The sequence below is a fragment of the Aquila chrysaetos genome, chromosome 1 (assembly GCF_900496995.4).
Source record: "Aquila chrysaetos chrysaetos chromosome 1, bAquChr1.4, whole genome shotgun sequence".
In the NCBI taxonomy this organism is placed as follows: domain Eukaryota; kingdom Metazoa; phylum Chordata; class Aves; order Accipitriformes; family Accipitridae; genus Aquila; species Aquila chrysaetos.
Window position 1 is genome coordinate 43334203 of NC_044004.1, and position 13754 is coordinate 43347956.

The window sequence follows — 13754 nt, forward strand, 5'->3', positions numbered from 1 at the left end:
TGTAGGCCTCTGCAACTTTTTTTGGAGGCACAGGGCTGGGTGATTACAAATGAAGACGTGGTTAACTTAAAGTTACTCCACAATATGGAAAGTTGATATCAACAAAAGAATTGTCAGGGTAGGGCCAGACTTCTCTGACAGAACAAGTGCATTAATAAAATTGACAGTTATAATACTATGTGTTTATATCACATGAGAGAAGGAGAAAACACAAGACATACACAAATATACCCCAGATGCTTATTCAGATCTAAAGTTACCGAAGATGTTCCAGTGCCCCTTATTAAGAACATTTGGACAGCATTGGTTCTACTTTGCACACTTACTGTGGCATAGCTCCAGATTTTGATTTGAAAATTAAACTTTCACTCTCTGAATCTGTGGAACTGGCACCTGGAAAAGAAAGTATTTTCAATAATCTCATATCCTTTTACTGATTTATTTAATGTTTACATTACAAAGAAAAAACTATGCTATTATTGCATTTCACTTCAAGAGTTGAGAACTCTCTGTAATAAACTACTGCAGTTTTTCTTATCTGATGAAAGATTGTAACTAAGTAAGTACTTTAGACAGTTACAAAAATCATAACCATGCCAATTTAATTGCAAAATGTTTTCCCTATGCTCTTAGCTGTCCTCCTTCATGTTGAAGCAAATATGGCCAAAAAAGAAAAAAGAAAAAAAAGGCGACTGCTACTACTCTACTGGAAACATATAGTTTTATTTACTTGAATGTTAAAACTTAAAGCATAAGCAATATAAACATATGGCTTATACACAGATAACAAATCTTCAACCTTAAGTGAGAGCAACTCAGTATAGCAAGACATTTTCAGACAAAACTTGCTACTCACAATCTCCACAGTTCAGACTATTTATATTAACCTATACATAACATTTATGTACTGTTATTTCTTACCAGTGGAAGTCTTGATATAATATATGTGTTTGGCAATACCCTGAACTCATTAGAAGAAAAAAATACGAAAGCATTTATTCCCTTTGTCTTAAGTTTTCCTAATGACTGGTACTTTGCACAACATTTATTCTAGACATTTATGCAGTACATACTATTCCTCAAAGGATTTGTGCATATACATGCGTAGCTGTATTTGTAATACAAGTCATAAGAAATTCATAATCAGTATGCATAGTATAACGTAGACTGATTCCAGTGAAACAAAGTTTGGACTGAGGCACCCGAGTACCCTATTTATTTACAAAGTTTAGACTACAAAAATCAAAGCAACAAGTAGCACAGGAAAGGTAAGAGAGAAGCAATGTCAAGTGAGCAAAGTGTGTCTACATGAAAGTATTTCTCTTGAGCAAAAGATAGCCAGGTCTTGTGTGGCTGGGCCTGCTGCACAGAAGAAAGTATGAGGCATCAGTGTCATCAAGACTATTAATGTACAAAGCAATGCTGGTGTGACAATCTGGTTTCCTTAAAGATCACTGGGGAGGAGCCTAACAACTTGTACAATTCTCTCTCTTTCAAAGTACATGTTGTAATACTTCAACATAGCACTTCCACATAGTAAGACTTTGCCAGATCTCAAAAAAGGAATTGTTTTATTCCCTGTATCTCTCTACCTAGCTGTTTCTTTTTTAGTGTTGCTTCTGTTACTATAACATCACACAGTAGTATATTTGTACTATACCTGAGTATTTCTGAAATCATGCTTACTTCTGTAAAGAAAAGTCTTACTAGAATCCGTAAGATTCAGAAATGTCTTGCTGATTTTGCTATTACATCCCAATGTGGGATAACATAGTTCATAAAAAACATAATGAAAGAAACCCTATAAATGCACATCTGTCATGATTTAGTGAATTTATAGTGAAAAGTTTATTGCTTTGTTAATCAAAAGCTATTTAATCATTTTGGTATGGTATTATTCAGATTTGTTATGAGTATTTCTTACATTAATTTGTTTTGTGCTTTCAATTAACCATTTAAAATCATATTAATGAGTTACAAAACTGGTAAAAGAATGCATATTACCAAAATGTTTGAAAGATGAATGAATTAAAATAAAAATCAGTATTCAATTAGTAGAATCATAACTAAAATATAGTCCTCCACTAAAAAATTAATTTAGTAATTTTACTCATGGTCAAGTCATTAACTTTCCTCAGAGAAAATAATACTTGAATTATGACTAATTTTGAAGTCAAGAAATATTTTTATAATTACTAACAGTTGATTCTGGACAAAACCAGTATGACTGACTTTTAACCTGACTTAAAGTCAGTGTACCAAATATGAAGAATTACAATACATTTACCCATGACTGAAGGACACTCATTTGGGGCAGCTACATTTAATTGCACTGGGAAGAAGTTCAGAACTGAGACAGGGATTACTGCTATCACGAAAATCATTATTGGTATCACCAGTCAAATCTTTGATTTACAGGGGGTACTACTTAAAAGCTAACCATATGCCAAAAACTCTGCTTGTTCCTCATTTTCCATTCTTTATCTTACTTGTACCCTAAATAAAAAACAATCTACCTACTGATTCTTGGGACATTCCTTGAAATACTTGAATTATTATGAAGTGATGTTCAAAATGTGTTGCATTAAAGGGAAGCAGAGGCACACCATAAAAATACCACCAAAGCAAACGTAATCTTAACATATAGAACCAAAAGTAAACTTCAGCTTAGTTATCTTTTCCTGTATGTGTCAAGTATCTCTTACCTTCAATGAATATTTCAGCTGATGTACTATCTGAACCAATGGAATTTGAAGCCAGACAAGTATAGCGTCCAGTATCGTCTTCAAAGGCTTCTGCTATAATTAGTGAATGAAGTCCTCCACTTCCAGAACGGATCTGAATGTCAGGGGTATTCTGGAGTTCTTTTCCTTCACAGAACCATCTGCAGCCCACATATATTTAGAAAGACAAAAAGAAAAAAGAACTCGTCAGGCTCATCGCACAGAAGACAACATTATACTCTGCTGCAAAAATCTAAATTGCTACTGAAATCAGCACATGGTGCTTTGAAGTGTTTTTTGATGGCATTCGCAAAGAAATACCTTACTGGAATAAACTTTGTTTAAAAGGTAGTGAGACATTTCTGAACGCTAGGAAAATTGTACACATGTACAATTTAAAGCTATTCTGTGTCCTGCTTTGGTAGAATTAATGTTTTCTGCATATCTTACGTACTGGCTTGCTTTGACCACAGTCTAATCCATTTCAATTTAACTTGCTACTCCCTTCTTCCTCATACTCACTGATTTTCCACGCAGGATGTTTAACTTTTGTCTATCATGCCCAGTCAACCTAATATAATGCCATGGTATGGGTTCCATATTGCTAAACTTTAAAGAGGTTTACTCCTGTCTCAGATCAGGAACATGAACAGGTGTTCTAGCCCTGGATTTTTATATATATATGTATATATATACATTATATATGTATATAATACATATACAAAATACAATACCAAAAAGGTATGCCCCAACAAAAGGGCTGGGTTTAGGTACAGGCAAAACAGACACTTATTGGGGGTGACTTATTACTAGGTAAAAGCATAGCCTATTTTGTTTACATTGGGTCAGTCAAGCATTTTCCAGTGCAGGCTGCCTGAAGAGCTGGTCCGTGTTCTCAGTCTGCATTGCTTCCATGAAGGTACCAGCTCCCATTTTTTTTTTGTTTGATTCCCTCATACCAGGTAGTCCTGTTCTCATAGGCTACCCCCTGAATTATTCGTATCTCTAGCAGCCAGCAAGTACGAGAAATGGATAATTCTTTTTTTTTTTTTATAGGGGCTGCTATGCATTTTTGTGAGGGACGGTAGATGGGTGAGTCACTAAAGGAAAATCATTAGGGAACAGCCTTCCCTCCATTCTCAAATTTTCACTATGTCCTGGAAACAAATTTTGCCAAGTCCTTCTGAGCTGCAGTCCCACAAATTCACTCTCCTCTTTACCATTCTTCCTTCCTTTCCTCTCAGCCCATAATCCTAATCTGTGTTTTTCCATGTTCTCTCTTTGCCCTCCTTTCCCTCTTCTTCCTCTGTCACCCCAGAATTCAAATCTTGTGGTGAGGATAAAGACAAAGTGAGTAATTCTTGACAGCAAGCTTCAAAAATGATCTTCCATTCTCTTCCCTCCATGCACTTTTAGTTTCCTACTGTAGTAAAGATTAAATATATATATATATATATAACCACAGAAATTTATGGAGAGTCAATTTAAATTAAAACATGATGGTATTTTCAAAAAATAATTTTTAAAGACTTAACATCTGCCACCAAAAAAATTTGATATTTTCCCTGTAGTTTGTACATGTTTATGAGAGAACTTCTGCAGTTACATTACAGTAATACTTAAACTTCTTAAGCTTTTTTTCCTCCCTATCAGATTTGTTTCCCCTGCCCCCCAAAACCAAAGTAACCCCAAGGAGTTACAGACCTCCCCATACCTATTTAGGAAAAGCATGCAACACTACAGGATGACAGATACCACACAATAACAATCAGAGAGGAGTCTTTAGAAACAAACTGCCTCACTCTTATTGGTCTTTTTTCTTTTTAGTAAACTACATGTAATTAACAGAAATAAAAATTATCTTACAAAACCTTCTTCTGAAAAAATTAGATTGTAAAACTTGACATTTTATGCTTATTTCAGAATGCAGAGTTTAGGAACCTAACAGATTTACACATAAGACAATTCCCCTTAATAACACCCAGCACTGTGGGCAAGCCCTCTGTGTTTATGAACAATAGATCTTTTATTCCTGAAGGCAAAAAAATGTTGATAGTAGCATTAAAACCATATGTAATTGTCTTCTGTAATTAAAAGACTAACAAGTTCCTTTTCTGTCTTCTGTTGTGCCCAGACAGTGCACACAGAAAGTATCATTTTTGGAAGGAACTAACAAACTTCCATTTGTTTACTCAGTAGACCCCTTTGGCCTACTTCTACAACTATTGGGCTTGGAGACAAATCTATTCTGTCAGTTCGACTGCCAAAATTAACTTTTCTCTTCCCCCTCTTGCCTCCTTTCCTCTCTTGTGACAAGTCCTCCCTTCTCCCTGTGTGAGGACCTCTGCTACTATTTTTTGCTTATTAGACCTTCAGAGTCCTAACCTCTGTGCAGCCTTTCCTAAGTTACATTTTAAATGATATGCACAAGAGAGATGTTAATTCAATTTCTAGACAATCACAGACAAGAACCTGTAATATGAGGCTCTACTTAACCATTAGTTCTATTTTTCTTTCCTTTCCAGAAACATCCTGCAAAGGAAAACCTCCCCTCCAAGCCTGATTATTTTCTCAGATAGATCCCAGTTTAGTTTCATGCAAATTGTATGGCTTTCTACTGTCTCCCAAAGTCCATGCTCACACAATGTTTAAGAAACTGCAACAAGCATATGAGCCTAAAATAAAAAATCCATTTATATTTTTTTGTCAGATGACATTTAATAAGCAAACTGTTTTCTTAGGAGGACAAGTTCTACACTGTCCCTTGATTCATGAATAGACACAGTCAGCCTCAAGTACTGGGAGCTATTCCTCAACATTGGTTGGGACTGAGACTCATTGCATCGCATCAGTGACATACCACTAGAAAACAAGTCCTGACCTGCTACATCAGACACTGTCTGCCACAGAGGAAAACACATAAGCAGTTCTATACAGAATTACCTCAGCCATCATTAAGGTGATGTTTGATGAATGGGAAACAGGCCTGGTGTGGGACTGCACTGTTTATTGTGGAAAGACTTCACCTTCACAATAGGCAAGAGCAGAGTTATTTGAAATGGAGAACACTGGAATAGACTTAGTCACATTCTCTTTCCTTTTCTATCTACATGCTGATAAAAGGAGAGGATTAATTAACGTGAATTTCTTTTGGAGATTACATAAAATTAAGTGAATGAGAAAATACTCAACTGAAATACCTACCCTGCAATAACTTGCTAATCACCAGTTCAGTTCAAGAGAGTTTGTGAATTAAAAAAAAGGGTCAGTTAATAAAAATAAATTAAGTATTTTTTGCCCAAACACAGACTGAATTTTAGTTTTCTATCTTTTATATCGTATGGGCTATTATAGAGCACAAAACTGCTATCTACAGGCCTCATCAGCCTTACTGCCATTACACTTGGAATAGTCATGGTAAGAGAATTTTCTGCTCCTAAGGACTGAAAAAGATTCAAAGACAAATCTTTGAAGCATTCTCTCTTTCTGCAGAGGGATCACCAAAGCAAGCAACAAATCACTACCAAAGGGAGACTGAGCCAAAGAAACAAGGACTCATGGCTAGACACAGAAAAACAGCCACAAAGCAAGTCTTACAAGAAAATTCCAGCTTCATACTAACTAGGGCAGTATTAACTCATGTCCAGTCTATTCCAGCCTACTGATCCTCTTGGGAATAAGAGGATTACTACCTAGCTGTGAGAAGGCAATAATGCTTCTGGAGAGCCAAAATACCCCAAACCAAACCAAAATCAAAAGACACTGGAAGTACCACAAAGGAACAAATGCACTGCAGATGCTTTGCGAAAAAGATAATTCCCTGTATAGAGAACATTGGTTTAAAAAGACATCTATGTCACAGGTTCTAGATACCAAGTACAAAAATTATCTACTCATTTCCCTATCCCTTTGTTGTAGGTTCTCAGTATTGTATGAAGTGTGCAGATAGAAACAAAACAGGCAGAGACACCAACAAAATGTTTTGCATATGTGTGTACATATCAGTCCACAGAATAAGAACTCAAGCTTGCTTCCTAGGTGCATTCCTGCAGGTCATGCTAGCATTCATGCAATTTTGTAGAGAACTGTCCCCTTGAAAGAGAATAGAAACTGCTGTAAGATGTCAGATAAAGGTTGGCAAAAAAAAATAAATAATCGAATAAAAGGAATATACATTTTATACAACTGGAATTCATTTTATTAGTCATTAAGTATCTTGCCAAATTTCAAATTACACTGTATTTCTCTGTTCTTTCCTACTTTCTTCTTCATTCTCTTCCCTCCATTTCTCTTCCTGCCTGCATTTCCACTGTACCACTCTTTGCCTTGCCTCTTCTCCAGCAATGCTTAGTTTTCACCTACATTGTACCTACTGTATGTTAAAATGACAGCAATTAAATATTTAATGCAGACGCTGAAACACAATCACTAGACTGGAAAGTCAATACTCCAAGGAAGCAAACCAGAGGTATTTTGGTAGCAGGGGAACAATGATTAAGTTACTCGCTTTTCACGCTTCAAAGCCTGCTTTGCTCTTCCACTGGCTACATTATTGTATGACAGCAAAACTAGAACAGCAAACAAAAAAGGACAGTCAGATGCCAGGTGATCAGCAGTTCATGCACACTGACATCAAGTAGCAATTCACAAAATATGTCTTTCTTTTTCACTCTTCTTTTCTTTATGCCCTCACACCCCTCCATGCATGGAAATACATATGAGCACGTGTGTCTGGGATTTTAATGACTGTGAACAAAATATAAACAGAGTTGAACAGTACACTGACTGAGTAAGCACCAGGGCCTTAAGAAAAACAGTTCAAGGTTCTCTCTAATGCATAATCCTGCTGGAACTTGTGTTTTTTGAGAGTCACTGAGGAATAGAGAGGTTTTCCTTTCCGCATACTCTTAAAAGTTAATTTAAAATGGCAGCTGAAGTGAAACTTTAAGATATAGCCTTAGGGAAGAATTATAATAGGGAACTCTGACCACTACAAAAAGTGCAGAGAGATAAGCTGTAAATTAAAAAGTAATTTTATCCTTAGCGGTGTTAAGTATGTCCAGCAAGAAAAGTTAAAACGAAATACTCTGACTGGCAGAGTCAGCATTTCCATCACAATACTGTGTAACTTCCATTTTGTTTTTTCTCCGTTGAAGTTAAGCAGTCCAACACTTCCAGACTGTAAAACATTACTACTTAAAGAATTTAACTTGATTTTTAAAAGAAATCAACTTTGCCATGTAAGATTTGGAGTACTCTGCAGTAATCAGATTATTCAGATGCTTATGTGCTTTGCACACTGCTCAATTTTTGTGCAATATACAATTTCATTATTTGTATAGGCAATTCATAAAAGAGTTACCAATAACATACATATTTAATATATCTATATTTTGTAATCTTAAAAGAAAATGAAGATCTGAATATAGACACTGATGCTTTGCCTGAACCTCCAGTTAAGCAATTAAAAAGATGCCTCTATATGCTGAAAACCACAGAAGCCAATTTTATAATAAAAAGTGTGTTACATTATAAATAGTACACATTATAAACTTATTCAGAATTTAACTGATTCTTCAGGTGTTGCACAGCATTCTCCAAGCTCTCACAAACTTCAATGAGGACTTTACATCCAGCTGAGTAAATTGCATGATTAGGTACTAGGGGACCAAAACTGTCCTCTCAAAGTGTAAAAAAATGGCAAGAGAATACCAAAATGGCTGTATTTTCAAGACACTCATCAACTTTTCCTACAAGTTAATTCTGTTCCCTCTGAACTCAAGCTGTGCATAACACTCTGTGCAAGGATGCAAAGAGGAGGGGGTACAGAAGGTAACAGATGTGACCAGCTGAGCCATGGGCTACAAAGCTTCCAAGAACAGTGAGCAATGGCCTCTGTCACTGTTTGCAGGTTGCAGTCACTCCAGAGATAATTTTTTTAGCTTATTCCTGTCATTAGGAAAATTCCTTCCCTACATTCTTGTGTAGGTTTTCCAAGTCTCTGTTCATTTTACCTGTGGGACAAGGATTCTGCTCTGCTTCAACATTTCAGCTGGGGAAATAAACTGAAAGTTAGCTTGAGCTTTTGACAGCTCCAGACAAGATATTCAGTTACATCAGAGATCCTGTCTGTAGCTCATATCATTCTCTCCGAGTACTGTAATGTTCCACAGCCTTACACAGGTGTGTACAGTTAATTACAAAAGAAAAACAGTATTGCCAAACTTGATTAAAAACTAATTGTTCTGTCTTAAAATCACAGGATTAGCTTAAAAGTTTTTGTTTTGGTTTGGTTTTTTTTTAAGATTGTATCTTGTCTCTGTCTTTGCAATTTTTGAGCTCATTTTATAGCTTTTAATTATAGAAGCTTTTAAAAAATATATTTATGACGGAGGGGTTTAATTACCTGAATGATATATTCACACAAGAAAACACAAAATTTATGCTAGAAAGTGTGAAAATTGAACACAACACTGAGCAAAGCAAAGATTTATAATTGTCTAACTTGCCATACACCAAATCTTTTAGAGAACACATTTTTTACTTTTTAGATTAAGAGAATTTTAAATAATTTTCTTGACATTTACCTTTGCTTATTTTGCATTTCTTTGGCAGTGGTATAATGCATGCCACTGATTTCAAGTCTGTTATTGCTAAATTATTCCTAGGCACAATAAAAATTTTTGCCACAAAATGTATTTTTCTTAAGTTACTGAACTTACTGAAATTTACTCCTACTACAAATTTAGTTCTGAGGCAACTACCTCCTATCTCCTAAGGCCCTTCTGCTTTACCTCAGCTTTTTGTTACAAGCTATTTGTAATGGAGAACCCTAGTCAAAACAATCGTGTGCATTATAATATGAGCTAAATGAGTAAAGATATTTGCAATAGTGACTAAATCTCTTGGTAATTCTCCACCAAATTAAAGGTTCAGGACAAATTTGTCCTGAAATACAAATCCTTAATTTTTTCCTTTTTTTTTTTTTTTTTTTTTTTAAAGATGTGACCTTGGTGTGGGAGCAGTATAAACAGTAACTTAAATAATAAAGAATTTTTTTTTTTTTTTACATTTATCATAATTTGACTATTTATGGAGAAGAATGAGGTAATAAAACAAAACCATTCTAATTTAGTAAAATTTCATAGTTATAAATTGCACATCTCTCTGTTAATGCTGCATTCTTATAAAAGTCTAGAAGATATGCATGATGTGATGCAGTAATGAAATATCTGGATGTAAAGGAAAAAATGGTGTGATTTAAAGAACAAAACTGAATTACATTCCATGTCTATAATGAAGAAGTTTAATGCTAATTTTTTCTTTATAGAAACCAGAGATAGTATATAGAAAAGAGGTACCTGCTGTATGACTTATTTGGATATGTAATCCAAAGCTATTTATTTGTGATTAGTAAACATCTCTGTCATAACAGGCTGTGCAGGAAGTTAAGGTAATGTTCACTACTGGCTACTCACTTCCTGCAGGAGTAACTTTTTTTAAAACTGGATGTGTTCACTATTTTTTTTAGAACTGTGATTCTAAGAAAAATATCTAAATATTTAATAAAAGAACAATGAAAAGCATCTAGCACCTTTCTTGTTGAACTGGCTTCAAAGCCTCATAGGTACATTTATGACATATGGCAAAGAAACCAGGGAAGTGACTCTTGTTGAGAGTGCTGTGGTGTTGGGGCAAATGATATTTCACAAATGCATCCAATGGTATCCAAATGAGGTACTACATTTCAGGTAATCTTGTTTCATCATGCAGAGCAAAGACATCTGTGCAGCTGTATTTATTCAGTAAGAACAGCAAGGAGATCATATTCCTTTAACCGGCCAAAAGAGCAGTCAATATTAAAGGCAAAACCTGTATGTTATAAACCTTTTCTAACCAGAATGACAAATATCTTATGCCTATAAAGCAATTTCTTCTAAAAAAACATTGCTTATGTTACAGTCAGCCATCATATATGAAATAACAGACTGGTGAATTGTATGCTGAATAACTTATTTTCCATTTCTGAAGTCCAAGGTTTAAATCCTCATAACCTATTTTGATTTATCTTTGCCCTTTGCCCCAGAAGATTTATCTTTTTTCCTTACCTTTGCCCATCACCAAAACACAAAGTACCTTATTACTCTTGATCCTAACTGCATGTTTTCTGAAGACAAAAACATTGACCAGGTGTAGGTGTAATCCATAGATTTCACAGTTTCAGAAACCTTACACAGAACTTTCTTTTCCATATTTGGGCACAAGCCTGTGCGATAAATGTGTCGCTTTCAGAAGCGGCAATTTAACTGACGAATAGATGTGGACAGATAATTCAGTTCATTCTAGATTTGGGTAATCATCAGATCAAGAAAGAGAGAAAATACTGTGCAATTAAGGACCAATTATGTAGTGCAAACTGTTAATCACCTTTTACAACAAGCATGTTGATTATTTGCCACACGTACAGCTAGTTATTTAAAATTAACAATGCTTTCTCATTTCATTGAGTAACTTCTATAACTAGTGAATTTGGGCACATATAAATTTACAAATTATGTATCCATTTTGGTATATGTAAATAAAAAGCATGAATAAAAAACCAAGAATAATTTATATGCAATTTAAGATACTAAGGTTTCCATACTTTTATCTGTAAGACATTTTTGAGGGCTGTTGGACTCATTAGATAACTGCAGGTTAATTTAATGAGATTCTTTATAGCAGTCATTTTCTTCAGAAAATTCAGAAATCTTATTGCAGAACAAGTTATTAACAATATCTAATGTAACAATTTCCCTACATCATCTCTTCTTGGACAGTTTCTTCACACCTTACTATTTTCTGGAGCATTATTTTGTACCTGACATCTTTGAGTCTATAGGAGGATATTTTATATATATCTTCTACTTGACTAAACTTGGCTTCCTGGCACATATATGGGTGCTACCACCACTTACAACTCAACCATAAATCTGAGATATATCTCCTAAAGTGGCTTTTGAGATGAAGTGCAGTCTGTGCAAAGATGGATAGAGCTTCTTTGCAGGTACCTAAGAAGTAACTCTGCTGCCTCACAGGTTAGCCAGACTGAGGAAAAATAAATCCAAATAATCAAAGGGAAAACTACTACTCTCCTCAAAAGTCAGAATAGGCACCTTCTGGCATAACTGAAGAGTCAAAAGAACTCTTTGCTCCACTACAGTTACAGTTCTGCATTTCGATAATGAAAGCAATCACTCAACAACTTGCATGGCTGTGCTTGACAATATATCATTTTTTCAAGCTCTCATTGTGTGTTGAAATAGAAAAAAACTTCCCTCAGAACAAAGCCAATACTGCCTCTCAACAAAATACCTTCAACTTCAGGAGGCTAAGCTGTTAAAAGTCAAGATTGAAAAATCTCTTCCCTTCACTTAAAATTATTTTCCTCAGATATAAGACCCCAAAATTTAATCACAAAAGCCTGCAAATATCAGGGGAAAAAAGAGAGACTGGAGTGGAAATAGCAGCAAGCTGCCATAACCCAAAAGTTATTTATGTATTTTTTTTGTATACATATTATATACATATGTTTTCTCAATATCATTAAATACGAGATACGGCAAAATAATTGAACAGTTGCAAATTCCAACTTGTTCTGAGCCCCCAAATTACACTGCTTAGGTTTGGAAAATGATTGTTTGTTTCATAAATACATCAGTAAAACCATCTGTAACCTCTCTGGGCTTCAGAGTTTTAAAAAAAAGGAAAAAAAAAAAAAGAAAAAAAATCACAAACCAAAACCTGTGAATACTAATGGATCATAATCTGGTCTGCAATTTGCAAAATTATTTAAAATGCATTAAAAAGGAAAATTCTTTGGTCTTCTGACACATCTAAAAGTGCAATTCTCCATAAGGGGTTAGTAAAAACAAAACGAAAGCCAAGAAGCAGGACAGTAGATACAGAAAAAAAATGTTCATACAGTAGTTTTGTGGTACATTTACCTGTATTTCAGAAGATTTTACACTAAAATCAGTAGGTGCTATGAGCAGTAAATGAGAGGAAGAATGAAGCAAAGTACAAGTTCAAATTAAAACAGGCAGAGTCCGTACAGCTAATGTACATTCATTTCATTCCTTACCATTCCATGCAACTTTCTCATTTTGTCTTTTTAGGTTTCATATTTTGCTAGAAGCTTTTTCTTTTTCTTTTGAAATATCTTATACATTTCCATCTCCACCACAATATAGGCAATAGCTTGCCTTCAGTGCCAACAAACATGGAAGCTGCTTCCATGTATCAAAGCACAGATGGAACAGTTTATAAATGTGAACAATGAGGAACTGCATTCATAAAAAGCTTGACAATAGCTGACTCTGCAGTTCTGTCCCTAATATTATTGTAGATGCTTTCGTTAATTTTTTAAATGTAATTCAGGTTTAAATGATTACCAGGTATAACACTTCATTTTCCAAATTTTTAGAGTTTTATGCTCTCAGAGGATTATCACAGAACTGTGAAACACTCTATACAGAATTCAGCACTGAACACAAGAGAAAACCCAGCACCCACAACATGCGCTTTTTGCATTTAGCTACTTACTACATAGGAGCCCCTATAGTTTTAGGGCATGAGATGCCAGACAGTGAGCAATAATTTCTTTCTTTCTGACAGGTAATTAAATTGACTGGTTTTGTACAACTTCCTTCTTGGGCCTGGAACATCTTACCCTGAAGTCAAAGCGTGATAGACATTATCTGCATTTCAGATTGTTCCACTAATTCATTTGTCAGCAAGTCAAGCAGACCCCTTCTGCTTGTATCTGTAGTTGTGCCAGCAGAAATTGATTTATTTGCTCTTTCTTTCATGCAAAGATTATAATCTCTTCCCAAAAAATCAGAATATTAGATTTCCAAAGTAGAGATGCTGCTCCATATTTTTCACCCTGTGGCTACAGGGAACCCTTTGCCACACATAGAAATACATACATACATACAATTTTTCTCTCCAAAATGGATTCTGAAGATAATCCAGGAAACTCTGCCTGTT

The 13754-nt window shown here is 35.0% G+C and overlaps 1 protein-coding gene across 6 annotated transcripts in view; it reads right to left on the reverse strand.

The window, feature by feature from the left end:
• Positions 1-13754, reverse strand: part of PALLD (palladin, cytoskeletal associated protein) — a 210787-nt gene that overhangs the window by 132710 nt on the left and 64323 nt on the right. For all 6 annotated transcript variants that reach the window (XM_030023196.2, XM_041124885.1, XM_030023278.2 and 3 more), the window contains 2 exons: positions 2706-2884; positions 327-393 (listed from right to left, as the gene is read on the reverse strand). In XM_030023196.2, the coding sequence (XP_029879056.1) occupies positions 327-393; positions 2706-2884 (246 nt within the window). The remainder of the gene's footprint in view (positions 1-326; positions 394-2705; positions 2885-13754) is intronic.